Raw genomic sequence first — 18731 nt, 5'->3', positions numbered from 1 at the left:
ATATACACGCAAACATTTTATATATATACACACATATACATATATATGTATGTATGTATATTCCCTTCAGCTACCCTAATACTGAGGTCTCATGAGTTATTCACATCATCTTTCCATGTAGGAATGTAAACAAAACAGTTCAACTTTAGTAAGTCCCTTATGATTTCACTTTCTTGTTTACCTTTTCATGCTTCTCTTGATTCTTGTGTTTGAAAGTCAAATTTTCTATTCAGCTCTGGTCTTTTCACTGAGAAAGCTTGAAAGTCCTCTATTTTATTGAAAGTCCATATTTTGCCTTTGAGCATGATACTCAGTTTTGCTGGGTAGGTGCTCCTTTGACCTCCGGAATATCGTATTCTAAGCCCTTCGATCCCTTAATGTAGAAGCTGCTAGATTTTGTGTTATTCTGATTGTGTTTCCACAATACTTAAATTGTTTCTTTCTGGCTGCTTGAAGTATTTTCTCTTTGATCTGGGAGCTCTGGAATTTGGTAACAGTATTCCTAGGAGTTTTCTTTTTGGGATCTTTTTGAGGTGAGCGATGGATTTTTTTCAATTTCTATTTTACCCTCTGGCTCTAGAATATCAGGGCAGTTCTCCTTGATAGTTTCTTGAAAGATGATGTCTAGGCTCTTTTTTTGATGATGGCTTTCAGGTAGTCCAATAATTTTTAAATGATCTCTCCTGGATCTATTTTCTAGGTCAGTGGTTTTTCCAATGAGATATTTGACATTGTCTTCCATTTTTTCATTCCTTTGTTCTGTTTCATAATATCTTGATTTCTCATCAAGTCACTAGATTCCACTTGCTGCAGCCCAATTTTTAAGGTAATATTTTCTTCAGTGGTCTTTTGGACCTCCTTTTCCATTTGGCTAATTCTGCCTTTCAGGGGATTCTTCTCTTCATTGGCTTTTTGGAGCTCTTTTGCCATTTGAGTTAGTCTAAGGTGTTATTTTCTTCAGTATTTTTTGGGGTCTCCTTTAGCAAGTCATTGACTTCTTTTTCATGGTTTTCTTGTATCACTCTCATTTCTCTTCCCAGTTTTTCCTCTACTTGTTTAACTTGCTTTTCCAAATCCTTTTTGAGCTCTTCCATGGCCTGAGACCAGTTCATATTTTTCTTAGAGGCTTTTGATGTAGGCTCTTTGACTTTGTTGACTTCTTCTGTCGGTATGTTTTGGTCTTCTTTGTCACCAAAGAAAGATTCCAAAATATGAGTCTGAATCTGAGTGCGTTTTCGCTGCCTGGCCGTGTTCCCAGCCAACTTACTTGACCCTTGATATTTTTGTCGGGGTATGATAGCTTGTAGAGTATAGAGTACTTTGTCCCAAGCTTGAGGGGATGCACTATTGATTTCAGAGCTATTTCTACACAGCAAGCTGTGCCATACCAGTTCTCCTCCTCCCCCAAGAACTGCCAACCTGGACTGGACTCAGATCTTAAGCAGGCTCTGCACTCCTGCTCTGATCTGCCACTTAATTCCTCCCACCAGGTGGGCCTGGGGCCGAAACCAACTGCAGCTGGAGCTCTGGAAGCAGCCTCAGAGCTTCATTACCTCCGCTGACCCCGGGGCAGTGACTGAACCGGGAACTCCTTTCACTCTGTCCCAGCAGCTTTTCCCACTAACCTTCTCTGTTGTCTTTGGTGTTTGTGGGTTGGGAAGTCTGGTAACTGCCACAGCTCACTGATTCAGGGTGCTAGGGCCTGTTCCGCCCGGCTCCCAGTCTGGTTGGTCCAGGCGGGCTCTGCTCTGCTCCTAGTTCTGTGCGATAGACCTTACCCGGAGACCATCCAGGCTGTCCTGGGCTAGAGCCCTGCTTCCCTCTGCTGTTTCGTGGGTCCTGCAGTTCTAGAATTTGTTCAGAGCCATTTTTTGTAGGTGTTTGGAGGGACCTGGTGGGAGCTCATGCAAGTCCCTGCTTTCCAGCCGCCATCTTTGCTCTGGCCCCCCCCCCCCCATTCTCTTCTTATTTGTCATCTTTATACAGAAGACTCGTACATTTCTGTATACAACCCACTCTTCTTGAAAGATCTCCAATCCTGTATTACCCACCACCTGTTTGATATCTCCCCTTTATGTCCCTTAAGCATCTCAAATTCAATATAATCTTACAGGTCATTATATTTTTTTCTAAAACAGCTCTCCTCCAAACTCCTCTCCAGTCTTCCAGTTTGAGTCATCCAATTCCCCTGAGTTATCAAATCATGTCATTTCTATGCATCATTTTCATGTATTCCTTTTCTATAATCCCACAACTTTAGCCCTAGTGTGAGGCAGCTAGGTGGCTCAGTGGATAGAGCTTTGGGCCTGGAGTAAATAAGGCCTGAGTTCAAATTTGGCCTCAGACACTTACTAACTGTGTGTTCCTGGGCCAATCACTTAACCTCTGTTTGCCTTAATCCACTGGAGAAGGAAATGGCAAAGCACTTTTTTTATTTTTGCCAAGAAAATCCCACGGACACTGTTGCTGTGCTATGGTCCATGGGGTCACAGAGGGTCGGGTGTAACTGAACAACAAATAACTGTAGTGTAGGTCCTATCACCTTATGCTGGGTCTGTTGCAGTAGCCTCCCTGTCTCTACTCTTTTTTCTGCTTCATTTTCTTCTCTACACATATTTGGCCATGTTACTCCTGACATAAAAAGCCTTCAGTGGTACCCTGTTGTTTCTGGACTAAAATACAAAATCATCAGGCTGGCATTTAAAACTTTTCATAGTATGGCTCCCACCTGCCTTTTCAGTTTTCACATTGGGTCTGGTAGCTATTGTCTGTGCATGAAATCCAATCTTTTTCCTCTTTGCTTTTGCATATGTATGTTCTTTCCTCTCTTTTGCCTAATCAAATTCCTGGCTTCTTTCAAAGCAAAGCTCAGGTACTACTGAAGCCTTTTTCTGATTACCTCCCCTTCCTCTAGCTATTAATTTGCCATTACTTTGTACAGGCTTTGTATTTATTTGTGCATTGCTGTATCGTTCTCTACAAGTTCCAATTTGTGAGGTCTTCTCCCCCCGTTAGCATGTGAACTTCTTGAGGGCAGAGATTGTTATGTTTCTGTTTCTACATCCTCAGAACCTAAATCTGTGACTGGCACATAGTAGGGACTTAATAAATGTTTATTGAATTGAATAGTAGTTTTTTTGTTGATTGAAAGAGTGGCTTTAAGTACGTCATCAGGTCATAGGGACCTGAGACTGGGGTCGAAGAAATAAACCTTAAAAGAAATTCATTTTCCTTGTCGTGCTGTTCTTTTCTCTTGCATGTTCTTCATTTATAATTTTAGTTGGCTGTCTAATTGTGTTAAAAGGCACTTTTCTTCTTGGGACCCAACATTGCTGCTGATACCTACAGCCTTTTGCTACTAATGTTGCAGGAGGTGAAAAAACAGATAAAAATAGAAAAAAAAAGCTGCAGTTAACTTGTTGTCCTAATGCATTCTGGGTTCTCTTACTTGAAAAGACCTTAGCCTAAAAGGGCCAGGGTTTCCCATTGCATCTTGGGTCATTTCCAGTTATCCTGATGAATATCTGGTCACTGGATCCAGATGGCTCTGGAGGAGAAAATGAGGCTGGTGACCTTGCACAGCCCTCCTCACTCAAATCAAAGTCAACTGCAAGTCATGTCATCATTTACTCATGTTCCTCTTTGAAAATGAAGGACAAGCACAAACAGTTGCTATTCTGTATATATATGCACTATATGATTAACCAAAATTTCTGGAGCCTGTATTTCTTCTTTCTTTCATTCCATGTTTCACTTTAAAACAAGGGAGGAGGAAAATCCTGTAACTTTCAGATGACTGTTGTCACTTTTTCTGAGATTTATTCTTCTCTTTGTCCTGCCACTCTTCTCTTTTGTTTATTCATGAGAGAAGAGGGGGTAGTACTCATATAATGGGTGACTTGATTGTTTATGAGACTTGGTGATTCTGAAATTACTATATTTGAGCTGGGTGTATCTTCCTACAAGTGACTTGGTAGAGGTGGGGAACATGTGTAATGCTTTTTGAGATGGAGCTATTATTGCAGCATGTTCTGTACACATGAAATGGGTTTGTGGCAAAATGCTTAATGAACATACTTAAATGCAGCTTTTGCTATGTTTTTGTGCTCTTAAGAATTTTTGTAAAGAAATGACATTCTTTCATGATTTCATGAGAGCAAAGGGCAATATTTTCAGAAATAGCCATGTGGTCCCTAAGGGAAAACATTCTTTTGCTATGAAATATATTTAGCAGACATTTTGGAAATATTGCAACCTAAACAAAAGAGAGATGACTGTAATGTGTGTTTGGGATTAAAAATTATCTCAAAGTATTTTACAGATTTTTTAATAAGGAAATTTATTAGTCATTATCTTTTTTGGATGAAGTTAAATGCTATGGGTTTTTTTTTTTTACGGTGATAATGGGATTTCACTTTCGTTAGTGGTTGGTCTGAAAGCAGAGGTATCACGCTTCTGGGTTGGAGCTACAAGTAGCCTACGAAATTATAGAAAAGCAGATTAGAATGCAATTGGGCAATGTTTAACAAAATAAATATTGATTTGTAGTTTTCCAAGTCAATGTGTGGCAGGAATCCTTTTCTATTTGAATTTTATGCCACTGATAGTCACCTTTTAAAAAATAAATCTGCTTCCATTTTTGTGCATTTTGTTAATGATTTGAAGGACAAAATACTATTTTAATTGATACAAATAAAATCTTGTTAGAATGTAGTCATTACCTGTTTACTAGAATAATTTGCAATTTTTAACACATATACAAGCAACATGAATCTTTGAGTTTATTACAAAAGTAAAGCTCATACAATTGATTGGTAATATTTATTTCTTAGCAAATACACCCATTGGTGGATTACATTAATTGGTGATTTTTTTTCTAAATTCACTGAAGTTGCAGGTTTATTTTTATAAGTTTAGTTTAAACAAATAAAACAACTTTAGTTTCATTTAAAAACTTCAAATAAATCATGTTGTTTATAAAAGCTAGCTACTGTTGAAACTTGTTTTTTTTAACCATTCCCATTTGAAGACTCATATTTAGCTTACTTAAATTTATCTTAGCAGTTGTAGTTGATCACCTTAAAAATAAAATAAAAATAAGGTGTTCTTTTTACTTTAAGATGTTTGTTATATGGTATGACAGATTTATTGGATTGCAGTAGTTTTAGTCCATTTTGGCTAAGATGTTTATTATGACATCACTGAAATCTATATACAGTATGTGACTTCATTTGGTTCCAGTGTTAAATATTTTCATAATTATGCTGGTTTTGGCAGTTCACTTGGAATCTTTTCACATCTCTTTTAATGAACATGTTTTACTTCTGGGCTTATGAGACAGCCACATGTTTGAAAAATTAATAGTGTGCCTTTAACATTAACATTGTGCAGAAGTATATGACTGCAGACATTTTTAAGGATGTTAGTTGAACTAAAAGTAGTTTCAGTAAGGCTATACCCACAGTAGTAACTTTTTATTAATTAAAGACTATATAATTTCATACAATAATAGAAGATGTCATTTAAAAACCTCTGAATAGAGAAGTTTTTTTAAGAATGAATCATACTATGAACATACTATATCATTTTATGATCTTGAATGTGAATTTGCTTTCATCTTTTCAAGTTGTGATTTTAAATACGTTATTCTCACCCTTTGCTAATATTGATAGGCTTAACAAAGCATTTATAATCTTTTAGTGGGGTTAACAGTGTTCTCTTAATTATGAGCTATAATGTTAATTGCTCTTTTTTTTTTTTAAGCTTAGGGTTGTGTACAAATACTAAGACATCTCATAGGATACAGATTTTAGAGCTAGAATGGAAATCAGCTAGTCCACCTGTCTCTTTTTACAGATGACAAAACTGAGGCTGAGAGTTTAAAGTGACTTATTCAAGTTAACTCAGTCTCGGAATCAGGATTTGAACACAGATCCTCTGAATTCCAAATCCAATACTTTAGTATTCCATTACCATATGTATATGTTCGATGCATATATATATGTATGTGTATATACATATACATATATATATATATATAATGTTTACTTTTTAATTGAATATTATGTATGTTGCACTGAGCAGTAGTTTATTAGATCATTTAATTGAGAAGTTGAATATATTGTCATTCTTTGAATATCTGAGAATTGCTTAATTTTTAAAAATAGGATGATAAAATAGCTATTAGTTTTAGTTTTACATATAGGAAAATAGGTTTAGAAAACTCAAGTGAATTGGCCAAGTCGATATGTTGAGTTATCTTGTATTATTTATAGTTATTTGTGGGTGTATTTAGTATCTTTCCTCGCCTTGCCCTCCACTAGATTATGTACTCCATAAGGGAAGAAGATGTCTTGGGTAATCTTCATAGTAAGTCTTTTTTTAGTTTGTGTATATGTTGTCTCCCCTGTTATAATATAAGCTCCTCCTTGAGGGCAGGTTCTGTTTTTGTTCTTTGTATGCCAGGTGCCTAGCGCAGTGCCTAGCACGTAGAGATACTAAATGCTTGTTGACTTGTTAAAAAGTGCTTGTTGATCAATTTATTGATTGATGTTCATATCTCCCCAGTATCCCACCTTAGTGATCTTTATAATAGTAGGTTCCAGATCAGGCCTGCACAACACGTGGCCTGTGGGCCACTTGTGGCCTGCCAAAGGATTTCAGGCACCCCCAGAAAAATGTGGAAGATGTAAAAGAAAGTAAAGATGTAACAAGTGCTTTGTCCACTTTCCACTAGTCACTGTTGTGCTGTCATGTAACTTGGTGGATGGGTTGCTACTTCATACTCTCTCCTGTTTGTCATGTGGCCCACAGCAATCAACCACTGTCAGTAATCGATCTCTAGTCTGAGAGGAGTTTTCAGTTTTCAGTTGTTACTGGTATTGAACAGGGACAAAGTGAGTGCAGCCACATGCCAACACAGCTGATGCCCACTATTGTCGCCTGCTGTGCAATGAGCGGCAACAATACCAGGGCTGCTTTCCTTCCCTCTCTGAATGGCTGCCCTCCAAGTTACATGAGTGTCTGGTGCTCTCGCTAAGGTCAGACACTCAGTTCAGTATTTCTTTGTATGTGAGCGGTTGCTATGGAGATTTTTTGGTTCTAACATTAAAGTCTTTGAGGTGACTTTGTAAAATGAGTGATAAAAAGAAATGGGGGATTGAATCAGAACATACAGTGTTTAATCCGGAGTGCACAGATAGATACTTATTTACTTACACAAGAGACAAAATATTGTGCCTTGTTTGCTGAGAAGTAATAATAGTTGTTCCTAAGGAATACAGTCTTTGTCGCCATTTTGAATCAAAACATCCTGACATAAGCAAATTGATACGAATGAAAAACAAATTAAAGCGTCCAAATTGTTGAAAAATCTCACTGGAGAACAACGATTTTTCAAGAAAGTAAACTCAGAAAATGAGGTGGCTACTAAGGTTAGTTTTCAGATTTATAAAGAAATCAATTTCAAACATGATTCTGGAGTATGATAAACTGCTGCCAAGAAGTGTTATATGTCCCATTAACTAAATGTAAATAGCAAGAAAACCTAAAAAATGTATTAAAATCTGTACTGCTTAGCAAAGTAATTTTTTAACATTAATGTAATTTCATGATAAGTAAAAATCTTAAGTAATAAGTGTAACTAATCGATATTAATTGAAATTTCCCTTCTTAAAAATATGATCTGTTTGCAAAATAGTTTAATCATTAATTATACCTTTACTTGGAAAGCGAGCTCCTAAAAACCTATTTGCGGCCTGAAAAAGTTTAGCCTATTTTAATTTTGGCCCCTACTTACTGCCAAGTTGTGCAGGTCTGTTCTAAATGTTTGTGGAAATTGACTAATTGTGGGAATGTCGAGAATAAAGTAGTAGCCTTAAGGTTAGGACTGTATTGTAACCTATCTTAATCTGAATCTAACACTCAAAAAAATGCAGACTGAGTTTCCTCAGCTCCCTTTGGTGTTTGATAATCTATTAGGATAAATGCCTAATCAAAATATTTCAGGACCATTCCTTGTGTGTCTTTCTGCAGTGGAAATGGAGAACAGATATCCCAACATCCTTCAATCCATAATATAGATAGAGACTGTAACCAGCAGAAGGGAGTTAGCAGAGATGAGGATAACATTAGCACAAGATATTTAAATTAAAGAAACATGTGGTGATAATTCCAGAAAAAAATAAAGAGCTCTAGAACAGGTTAAAGAGATTCAATTTGAGAATAGTAGAAGTGGGGGAGGAAATGAAGTATAATTAAGCAAACAGCATTTTAATTGAAGAATGTAAACTTTTCGAGAGCAAAGGCTGTTTGATTTTTGTGTTCATATCTTTATTGTTGGGTATTATGTAGAAGGCACTTAACAAATACTTCTTTAATTGGATTGAAGGTTAATGATAGCCTGTGGAGTGAATGCAGAGAATCCTTTTTAGGAGCAGGAACAGTTCTCAGAGAAAAACCTCTAGGTACCTACTTGTAAAGTTTTCATATTTTGAAGAAAAAGCTAGGAATATATAATTGTCAGGAAGATAGGAAAAAAGGATCAGCATGTGTGTAGTGAAGAGTTTTGAATTTAAAGTAAGAGGACTTGGGTTCAAATATTGGCTCCGACATTTACTGCTTATATAACCTTGAATAAGTCACTTCATTTCTATAGGCCTGAGTTTTTTCATCTGTAAATTCTAAATCTTACTGTCTTATTAACATTTAGAGATTCAAGAATAAAAATGCCCTTCTTAGCATTCCAGACTTACTAGAATCATAGAATGTTAGAAGTGCAAAGTGTCAGTATTAGTTGACAGTTATTCTTCATTTGTAGGTAAGATTGTTTACTAAAATGAGCCTGATCTGATTATCTTATCTTGTCATGCTGCACCTATGTTTCCCATCTTGTGCCTAAATGGTCTGAATAACTAAAAAACCCAGGTTTCCACTTGGTAATCAATACCTGTAGTTTTTTTTTTTTTTTGGTTGCTACTTAATCATTTTTCTTTCCCCATTTTCTTTGTGAGCAAACTGATTGGTTAGACTGTGACTTTGACCTGAGACACTTTATCCCTTAGTACATAATCATCTTGCCTACCCTTCTTATGTCACAGATGAAATAATGCAGCTCTGGAGAGTAAAATGATTTTGCCCATGTTCTTACGGCTAACTCATGGCAGTGTCGAGACTAGAATCCAGGTTTTTGGACTCCTTGTTCAGTTCTGTTTCCCCTCTATCAATTAAATGTAAAATTGATCCAAATACTAAATTCAGTATAATATGAGCTATTTGAAAGCAGGGATGATTTTTCATTCTTTTAAGTGTGTTTCTTAATGCTTAGCACATAGAAGGCAGTTAATTAATATTTGTTGAATTTGTTTATTGCAGCAAAAAATGAAACCCAGCTGTCTATGAGTAAGATTTTGTATTAAACCAAGAAATCTAAAAAGGAATAGTGCTAAAGTTTATCAAGGCTGTGTTAATCAACAAACAGCAAGGGTAGAGGGAGCATAAGCATTATCATAGGACCATTGGTTTAGAGCTGGAAGGGACTTTAAAAGCCATTTAGTCAAATGTCTTATTTTACAGATGAGGATACTGAGGCCCAGAGAGGCAAAGTGACAAATAAAGGAGATTTGTAGTAGTGCTGTAGTTGACTAGGTATGAGACAGTCAGGTTTAGTAATTAAGAGGAGGAAAGATAAAACATAATCCAGTAAAATTTGCAAGTCCTTAGTAGTTCAGGAATAGAATGTTCTTGTAGAGAAGATTGATAATATTGACTGAGTATAGTTTGTGGATAAGCTGTGAATGTTAAGATAGTTACGTCCACAGATTTTAATAAGATATATAGTTCTTTTTTATTGGGGGCTTCAGAGTAGACAAATTATCATAAAAGATATATTTTTCTTTTGAAACATACATAGCAATAGTGAAGGAATATTAAGTGCTCATGGCTAGGCCATGCTAATATAATAAAAATGAAAGTATCACCCAAATTAATTTACATTTTTAATGCTATACCAATCAGATTACCAAGGGAATACTTTATAGAGCTGGATAAAATAACATAATTAATTTGGAAAAACAAGAGATATAGAATATTAAGAGACATGATGAAAAAAAGTGCAGGCAAAGAGAAATGCAGGCGTCATCACAATCATCTGTTATAGGTTAAAGAATAGAGAGATAGGTCAGTGTTACAGACTAGACCAGAGTGATTCAGAAACAATAGAACTCAATAATCCAGTGTTTGATAAAGTGAAAACCGTAAGTTGCCTAGGAAAAAATTTCCTATTTGATAAAAACTACTGGGAAAATTGTAAAGCAGTCTGGCAGAAATTAGGCTTAGACCAGCATCTTATACCACAATACAGTCTAAATGGATATACGACCCTAATATTAAAGGTTATACCCTAAAAAAATTAGGAGAGAAACAGATCATATACTTCTCATGCCTATGGGTTTGAGCTGTATTCTTAACTAAATGAGTTAAAGGAAGTGATGAAAGATAAAATAGATAACTTTCATTACTTGAAACTGAAGAGCTTCTGCACAGATAACTTTAATTTATCTAGGATAAGAGGGGAAGTGGTTGAATGGGGAAAAAAATCTTTGCATCAAATTTCTATGAAAATGGTTTGGCATCTAAGATATATAAACAGTGCACACGTATAAACTATATATCTTACATACCCACATATATGAATATATATCCTTATAGCCGTATATACATATACATGTGTATGTGTAATATATAATGCCTATGTGTATTAATATGTATATACACACATACATATATACACATATATATGCATACACACATATGTTATTAATAATCATTCCTTAACAGAGAAATGGCTAAAAGACCTGAACAAACAGTTCTCAAAAGAAGAACTGCAAAATATTCAAAACTACTTGAAAAAATGCTCCAGATCACTACTAATAAGAGAAATGCAAATCAAAACAGCTTTTAGGTTTCACCCCCTGCAAATTGGCAAAAATTATGAGAAATGGAAACAGTAAATGTTGGAGGGGGGTATAGGAAGTTAACCATACTAATACATTGTTGGTGGAGCTGTGAAGTGATACAACCTTTTTGGAAAGCAATTTGGAATTATGCAAATAAAATGACTAAAATGGCCATGCCCTTTGAACCAGAGATTCCATTTCTGGACTTTTCCCCTAAGGAAGTCATTAATAAGGAAAAAGGCCCCACATACTCAAAAATATTTATAGCAACACTTTTTGTGATACCTAAGAATTGGAAAAAAAGTAGATGCCCATAAGTTGGGGAATTGCTAAACAAATGTGGTAAGAAATGATGTGTGTGATGAATACAGAGAAGCATGGAAAAATCTATATTAACTGATGCAGACTGAAATGCAGAGCCATGAAAACCATATACATGGTAAGCTTTTGTTGTTCATTTGTTTCAGCATGCCTGACTCCTTGTGATTGCATTTGGGGTTTTCTTGGTAAAGATGCTGGAGTGGTTTACCATGTCCTTCTCCAACTCATTTTATAGATGAGGAACTGAGACAAATGTTAAGTGACTTGCTCAGGGTCACACAACTAGAAAGTTTCTGAGGAAAGATTTGAACTCAGGAAGATGAGTGTTCCTGACTCCAGGCCTGGAACTCTATACACTTCACCACCCAACTGCCTTACACAATAACTACAGTGATATAAATGGAAAGAACAATGACTTACCAAAAAATCAAAAATGAATGTTGCAGAATTACAAGGATCAAGCAGGACTGGAAGAAAACATACCCCCAACCTACCCTTTTGTGGAGGTGGGAGGTCCACAGGTGTTACATACTGAACATGTTTTTGGACTTTTTAAATGTATTGATCAGTTGTGCTGACTCTTTACTATTTGTCATATGGGATGACTCTTTGGGAGAGGGAGAGGGAGTGATACACGGGATACTTTGGTAATGTATGAAACAGAAATATCAATATTTATTAAAAAAAAGAAATATACATAGTAAGTCATAAAAACCATGATTTTAAAGTGCTGAATTTCCTCTAAATGGAGGTAAGACTGACATGGCCAATACCTTTGGAGAGCAGTGTGATATTATTACTTTCAGCTGTACTCTGATGTGGTTGGGAACCCTGGATTGGCAAAGATCTTAGCCATTGAGACCTACCCAAAGGAAATCATAGTAACAAATACCATGGAAGGCCTCAGATTTGACTTTCAGCATCTAAGTACATATTCTCCTGGCTTTTACTCAAACTTGTGGGTTGGGTCCCTGTGGTGGCTGCTACCTTAGATTCTAGAACTAACTCTGTAATTGGCTGCTCCTACTAGTTGTAGCTCAGTGATGTACTTCCCATTAACAGTTAGGCACTAGACTCAATCAGCTTTTATCAGAGAGATTTACTCATCAGGCATGGCAAAAATAACAGTTACAAAACATTTCTCCTTCCCCCAAACCTGGGAAATGTTATTCCATAAATATATACAACTTCATGGAGAGAGTGACCTCAAACTTAGAAGATGATGGTGGTGAGACATGCATGTAGGATGCACACGTGTCAAAGACACCTAACAGCAATTAATACTGCAAGGCCTGGTGTCTGCTTTTCCTTGTAGTCTGAGTCTCTTCTCTGCTTTAATGGCTTGTGCTCTTGGAACTTGCTTACTCCCTCAGGTGAATGTATCTCTGTATCTCTCTCTCTCTCTCTCTCTCTCTCTTTCTCTCTCTCTCTCTCTCTCTCTCTCTCTCTCTCTCTCTCTCTCTGTTTGTGCTTCCTGCCATTCCTACCCTTTGATGTTGGTTTAAGGTCTCTTCCATTTCTGCTCCCAACTCTTGAACTCTGGATACACGGTTTATCTGCTTCATAGTTAGAGACATCACTAATTGGGGGTGGGGGAGATGGAGACAGAAAGAAATCTCTTCCTCTTCCCCACAGGGCTTATACTTTACAGATGTTTAGAGCCTTAACTACTCTTCAAGGTTTGGCTATTTAAAACCCCAGAGGTATGGTTAATTTGTTTTCTTAGCTAGTCTGTTGTTCCTTTTTTGACTTATTCACAAAAATGTTCTCATCTGTTAAAGGGTTTGAGGTCTAAATGGATTTCTCCATTCAGTCAAATAATTCGTTAATGTTATATGATTACAGTCCCTAGGACCCTGGGGTTTGATAGGTAAGTCCTCACCTTGTCTTACCTGGAACCAGGTTCTAATGTTAACTTCCTAGACATTTCCATTCCATACCATCTTCACTCTGTCTCCCCTCCTCTTCACATTAGAACTGTTGATTCTGCCCCTTGTGCCTCTGGTTGACAGATTAGACAAATTCATACTTTGTCGTATCCAGAACCAGGCCACCATGCCCATGACTTGCCTTTGATTAGAGTCAGAATTTGAGCCTAGATCTTTACTTACTCCAAATCTAGCACTCTGCCCCTAGGTCATTGCTGGTATTCTTTTTTGATGCTTTCATGGAACTTCAGTATTGTGGTCCCTCCTAATCAGACTTTCTCATCTCTTTACAAAATCTCTAAAACATTTGACCTTAGTCAGTTAAGAAGCATTTATTCAGCTCCTCCTATATGCCAAGTCCTGTGCTAAGCACTAGAAATCTAGTGGGCTAAGAAGACAGAAATAAAGTCTTTACCATCAAAGATCTCATATTCTAATGGGGGAGATAATATGCAAATAACTATGTCTATACAGCATAGATAACAATATAAATGGAAGATGATATGACAGGAAAGGCTATTGTAGTGGGACAGATTTCCTGTAGAAAGTGGAATTTGAGCTGAGTCTTGAAAGAAGTCAGGAGATCTAGGGGTTTGAGTGGAGGGGGAAGAACATTCTAGGTCTGGGAGACAGCCAGTGGAGATGCAAGGAATTGGGAGATGGAGTGTCATGTGTGAGTAGCAGCAAGAAGGCCAATGTAGCTGGGTCATGAAGTGTGTGGAGCAGAGGAACGTGCCAGAAGACTAAAAGAGGTAGGAGGGGGTCAGGTGCTTAATAGGACTTTATATTTAATCTTGGAGATAATAGGGAACCGCTGAAGTTTATTGAGGGTTTGTGTAGAGATGGCATAGTTAGACCAGCACTTTAGGAGCTATTTGAATTTGTTTCATGAGTAAATTTTTTGACTGCTATATGAAGGTAGATTAAAAATCTTCTTATATATTTTGAGAAATGATTTTAAATTTATTTTGACTGAATTACAACACATTAATGTCATAATGATATTGTAATTTGTTTTGATAATTTTTAATGTACTTATAAGTAGGACTTACATTTGAATCTAAAACATTGTTAATCAGGAATTCATTTTCATCCCACAGAATAGAAATAGTAGTTGCTTATTGTGTATAGTGCCTGTTGAATAACTTAGAAACCATAAATCATTTCTTTTCAATGACTCTATACTTCTTGGAATTATGCTTAATGTTTTTTTTTGTTTCCTTTTTGTTTTTTAAATTTAAAATAGGATGACCATGAAAGTTGTGGTTCTAGTTCAACTAACAGAAGTGCTACTGAGAACACAAAATCATCAGTGAAACCTAGACGAATTCAGCAAGCTACTCCTACGGACCCTGACTTACCACCAGGTAACTCAGAATAGAATTTATGAAAGTACAGGAAAACTGAATATGCCAAGTATCTTTAATAATGAGATGGTTATTTGGAGGATCTGATGAATTTGTTGTCTTATGAATGCAGATACTTCCTCTATTAGGGCAGTTCCTACCTTTCATGTCTTAACTCCTCATTATCTTTCAGCTTCACCCACCTTCCCCCCTCCCCTCTACCACCATTTCCCTAGTCCAAGCTGCTGCCAAGGCCTTTCATTTTCATCTGTGTAACAACTCTTGAATATGTCCCTTCCTTTTGCACTGCCACCACTCTGGTGTAGGCCCTCATCACCCATGCCTGTATTATTGCAATATTGTCTCCTGGTGGGTCTGCCTGTCCCAATTCTCTCCTCACTCCAATCCAAACGTCAATCAGTAAAGCTTTATTAAGCACCTCTTATGTGTCAGGAACTGTGTGTAATGGCAACCACACTGGCATACCCAGGATGGCTGCTAGTACAGGTTCTTTTATCTGCTTTACTAGGAAAGACAGCTGTTTCAGGGGTCAGCAATCTTCTTTAATTACAAAAGATACAAACAGAGAAAATACAAAGAGAAATAAAAACCAACTGACAGGGCTCTACTGCCTGAATCAAAACAATACTGCTATATACTTTACATCCACCATGGAATCGAGAGAGCCTTTACCTCTGAGCAGTCAGGTAACTGAATATGTGACCACTCAGAGTCTCAACCAGGGAATCACAAGATCCTTCTTGTAAGCCAGTCCCCAAAGCAAAAGCTCACCTCTCAGAATATATACTCTTTCAGCTAATAGGCTTAGAGTCAGAAGGCATCACAACCTTCCTGACTCAGTGCCTAATTAACAAAATGTGTGTAAGCTTTCCTACAAGCAAGCTTCCCTTAATGGGCTCCACATGAGGCCTGTTGATGGACAGGGAAGATCTTATTCCCCATTAACCTTACACTCTGTTAAGGGATATAAAAAGAGTCAAAAGATAGTCCCTGACCTCAGGGAGTTCACAATCTAATGTGGGAGACAACATACAAACAAATATATGCAAAGCAAGCTATATATAGGATAAAAAGGAAATAATTAACAGAAGAAAGGCACTGGAATTGAGAGGATTTGGCAAAGGCTTCACATAGAAGGTAGGATTTCAGTTAGGACTTAAATGAAGCCAGGGAGGTCAGTAGTTGGAGCAGAGAGATAGAGAGATATAAGAAGACTGAAAAGATAGGAGTGGGACTAGGTTGTGAGGGACTTGGAATACCAAACAGAGCATTTTATATTTGGTCCTGTATTTATTGAGTAGGAGGGTGACATGATTGACCTGTGCTATAGGAAAATCAGTTCAGTGACTGGGTGCAGATTGGATTGGAATGGGGAGAGAGTTGAGGCAGACAGACCTGTTAGCAGCCTGTGTGAGGTGATGAGGGCCTCACTACAGTGGTGGCAGTGTCAGAGGGGAAAAAGGGGACATATTTGAGAGCTGATGAAGAGGCAAAATTGACTGGCTTTGTCAATAGAGAAGTGAGAGATAGTGAGGAGTTGAGAATGACTCTTAGGTTACAAGTCTCAGGGACTGGAAGAATGGTAAAGGTAGGAGTGGGGGGATGGCATAAGGATAAAGATAACAAGTTCTTTTTTGAACATGTTGAGTCTAAGATGTTAACTGGACATCCAATTTCAGATGTGTGAAAGGTAGTTAGAGATTCAAGATTGGAGGTAAGCAAAGAATTTGAGACAGAATAATGATAGATAGATTTGAAAATCATCACCAAGTAAAGTATTATAGTGGGAAAAGAGAAGATTACCCAGAACAGAGGGCTAAGGGACACCTATGGCTAGAAGGCATGATCTGAATGAAGCTCCATCAAGGGAGAGTGAAGAGGAGTGGTTAAACAGGTAGGAGAACCAGGAGAGAGTGGTGTCCTGAAGACCTAGAGAAGAGAGTATCAACGAGGAGAGAGTGATCAACAGTGTCAAGGAGGATGAGGAATGAGAGAAGACCATTGGATTTGGAAATGAAGAAATCATTAGTGACTTTGGAGAGAGCAGTTTCAATGGAATGATAAAATCACAAGGTGGATTGTAAGAAGAGAGGGAGAAGAGGAAGTAGAGGAACCTTCTGTAGATAGCCTTTGCAAGGACTTTAGATATAAAGGGCAGAAGAGACACAGGACAATAGTTAGCAGTGATGGAAGGACCAAGTAAGGGTTTTTTGAGGATTGAGGAGATATGGGAATATTTAAGGCAGTGGGTAATGAGCCAGTAGAAGGGGAAAATTTGAAAATAAGTGATAGAGAGGAGATGACATAAGGGTAGGAGTTGGAGGAGATGAGCTGAAATGGGATTGCTTGTGGAGATAGAGGGGTTAGCTTTGGTAAGGAGTAAGGCCACTTCTCCATGTGAGACAGAGGTGAAGGAGGAGATAAATGGCAGAAGGCATCTGAGTGATAGGAGATGGTATTGAATGGTGGAAGTGATCCAAGGCTGATCTATCCTCCACTAAAGTGATTTTCCTAAAGGACAGTCCTAACTTGGTCACCTCCTACTCATCAAGTTTCAATGGTCCCCTCTTTTCTCGGATCAGATACAAGTATTATCCACGCCTAGTGCTCTATTCATTGAGCCACTGAGCCTCCCAGGTGCCTCTAGTAAGTATCTGAGGCAGGATTTGAGATCAGGGATTCCATACTTCAGTCCTAGTGTTCTGTCCACAGCACCACTTAGCTGCCTGACTCCTGCTACCTTATTTTTAAATCTTTTTTTTAAACATAGCATCCTTCAAATAGTAGGTACTTAAATGCTTATTGGATTGAATTGTTTTGGTTTAAGTTTTCACTTAAAAGAGGTTTTTGAATTTTTGTATTTAAATATAAAAAAATACTACTTGTATTCAATAATTTACCATATTTAGAAAATATTAATTTATTGATTCTTTTAGTGTTGTTGGGCAATAGGTATGTAAGTTTTTTATAATTTCGTATAGTTGGAAAGACCTAAAACAGACAATGATTTCTTTTTAAAAAATTTTATTTTCAGTTCCAAATTCTCTCCCGCTCTTCACCCCCTCCTCCACCCACTTAGAAGACAAGAAATATGATACATACATTATATGTATTGTGCAAAACATATTTCCACATTAGACATGTTGCCGAAAAAGAAAAAACAAGAAAAATAAAGGAATTGGAAAAAAACAATTCTTCAGTCTGCACTTAGCTGTCATCAGTTCTTTCTCTCTGGAAGTAGATGGCATTTTTTATCATGAGTCCTTTGGACTTGTCATTTTGTTGATCAGAGTAGCTAAGACTTTTACGGTTGATTACCATATTGCTATTAATGTGCACAGTGTTCTCCTAGTTCTGCTCACATATCTTTGCATCAATACATTTAAGTCTTCCCAGGTTGATGGTAATTTCCTAAAGTCACAAATGTGCCAATGGTAGAACAGAGAATAACGTATACAATCCTAGATTTGAGTACTTTGCTTATCCCCTGAAATACTCTTCACATTCTCCTGTTTAATTTTTAAAATGAAATTGAAGTTTCAGTCAGAACACACATAGTCATCAATATTGATATTGTTTCTATCTCCAGCTTACTATTGTGAAGAGAAAGCTATTTGTTTAGTTAATAAATATTCGAGTGTCTACTTTGTACCAGTGCTAGATCCCTCCAATGCCTATCTTTTTGGTTACTTTGAGAAATATTTCCACCCTATCTTCTAAGCTTTAAACTAGAAGTGTTCTACCAAATGATCTCTACATGCCTGTCCTTCTGTTTTTTTAAAAAATGAACTTATACTCACTTGGTATCTAGGAATTTTTATCCCACAAGTCAAATGCTCTTTCATTTTTTTTTTAACCTTCTCTAATTCCTTACAATAAGATTTGACCATCTTACTTTTTTATTTATACAGTTTTCTTTTCCTTAACTTCTCTAACTCTATCTGCTTTTTTTTCTTTAAGTAAGGGGATTAGGAAACTAAATCTTAGATAATTTAATATCAATCAGTACTTCACTACTTCCAGTAGAATGTAGACTCTTGAGGTCAGAGACTGTTCCATTTTAGTCTTTGTATGTCTAAGGTAAGCACAGTGCTTTATTCTTAACAGGTGCTTCTTAATCTTTCTTACATTGAATTATTAAATTGGATTAATTATTTCAA

General features: G+C 36.9%; 1 protein-coding gene across 1 annotated transcript in view; it reads left to right on the top strand.

Moving 5' to 3' along the window:
- VPS13B (vacuolar protein sorting 13 homolog B) overlaps positions 1-18731 on the top strand; it is a 1100792-nt gene that overhangs the window by 44251 nt on the left and 1037810 nt on the right. Inside the window, 1 exon segment of the mRNA XM_036759288.1 lies at positions 14451-14571. Within this exon segment, the coding sequence (XP_036615183.1) occupies positions 14451-14571 (121 nt within the window).

The sequence above is a fragment of the Trichosurus vulpecula genome, chromosome 1 (genome assembly GCF_011100635.1).
Source record: "Trichosurus vulpecula isolate mTriVul1 chromosome 1, mTriVul1.pri, whole genome shotgun sequence".
In the NCBI taxonomy this organism is placed as follows: Eukaryota; Metazoa; Chordata; class Mammalia; order Diprotodontia; family Phalangeridae; genus Trichosurus; species Trichosurus vulpecula.
The sequence above is the reverse complement of the archived record's forward strand: the minus strand, read 5'-3'. Positions and strand labels throughout refer to the sequence as shown.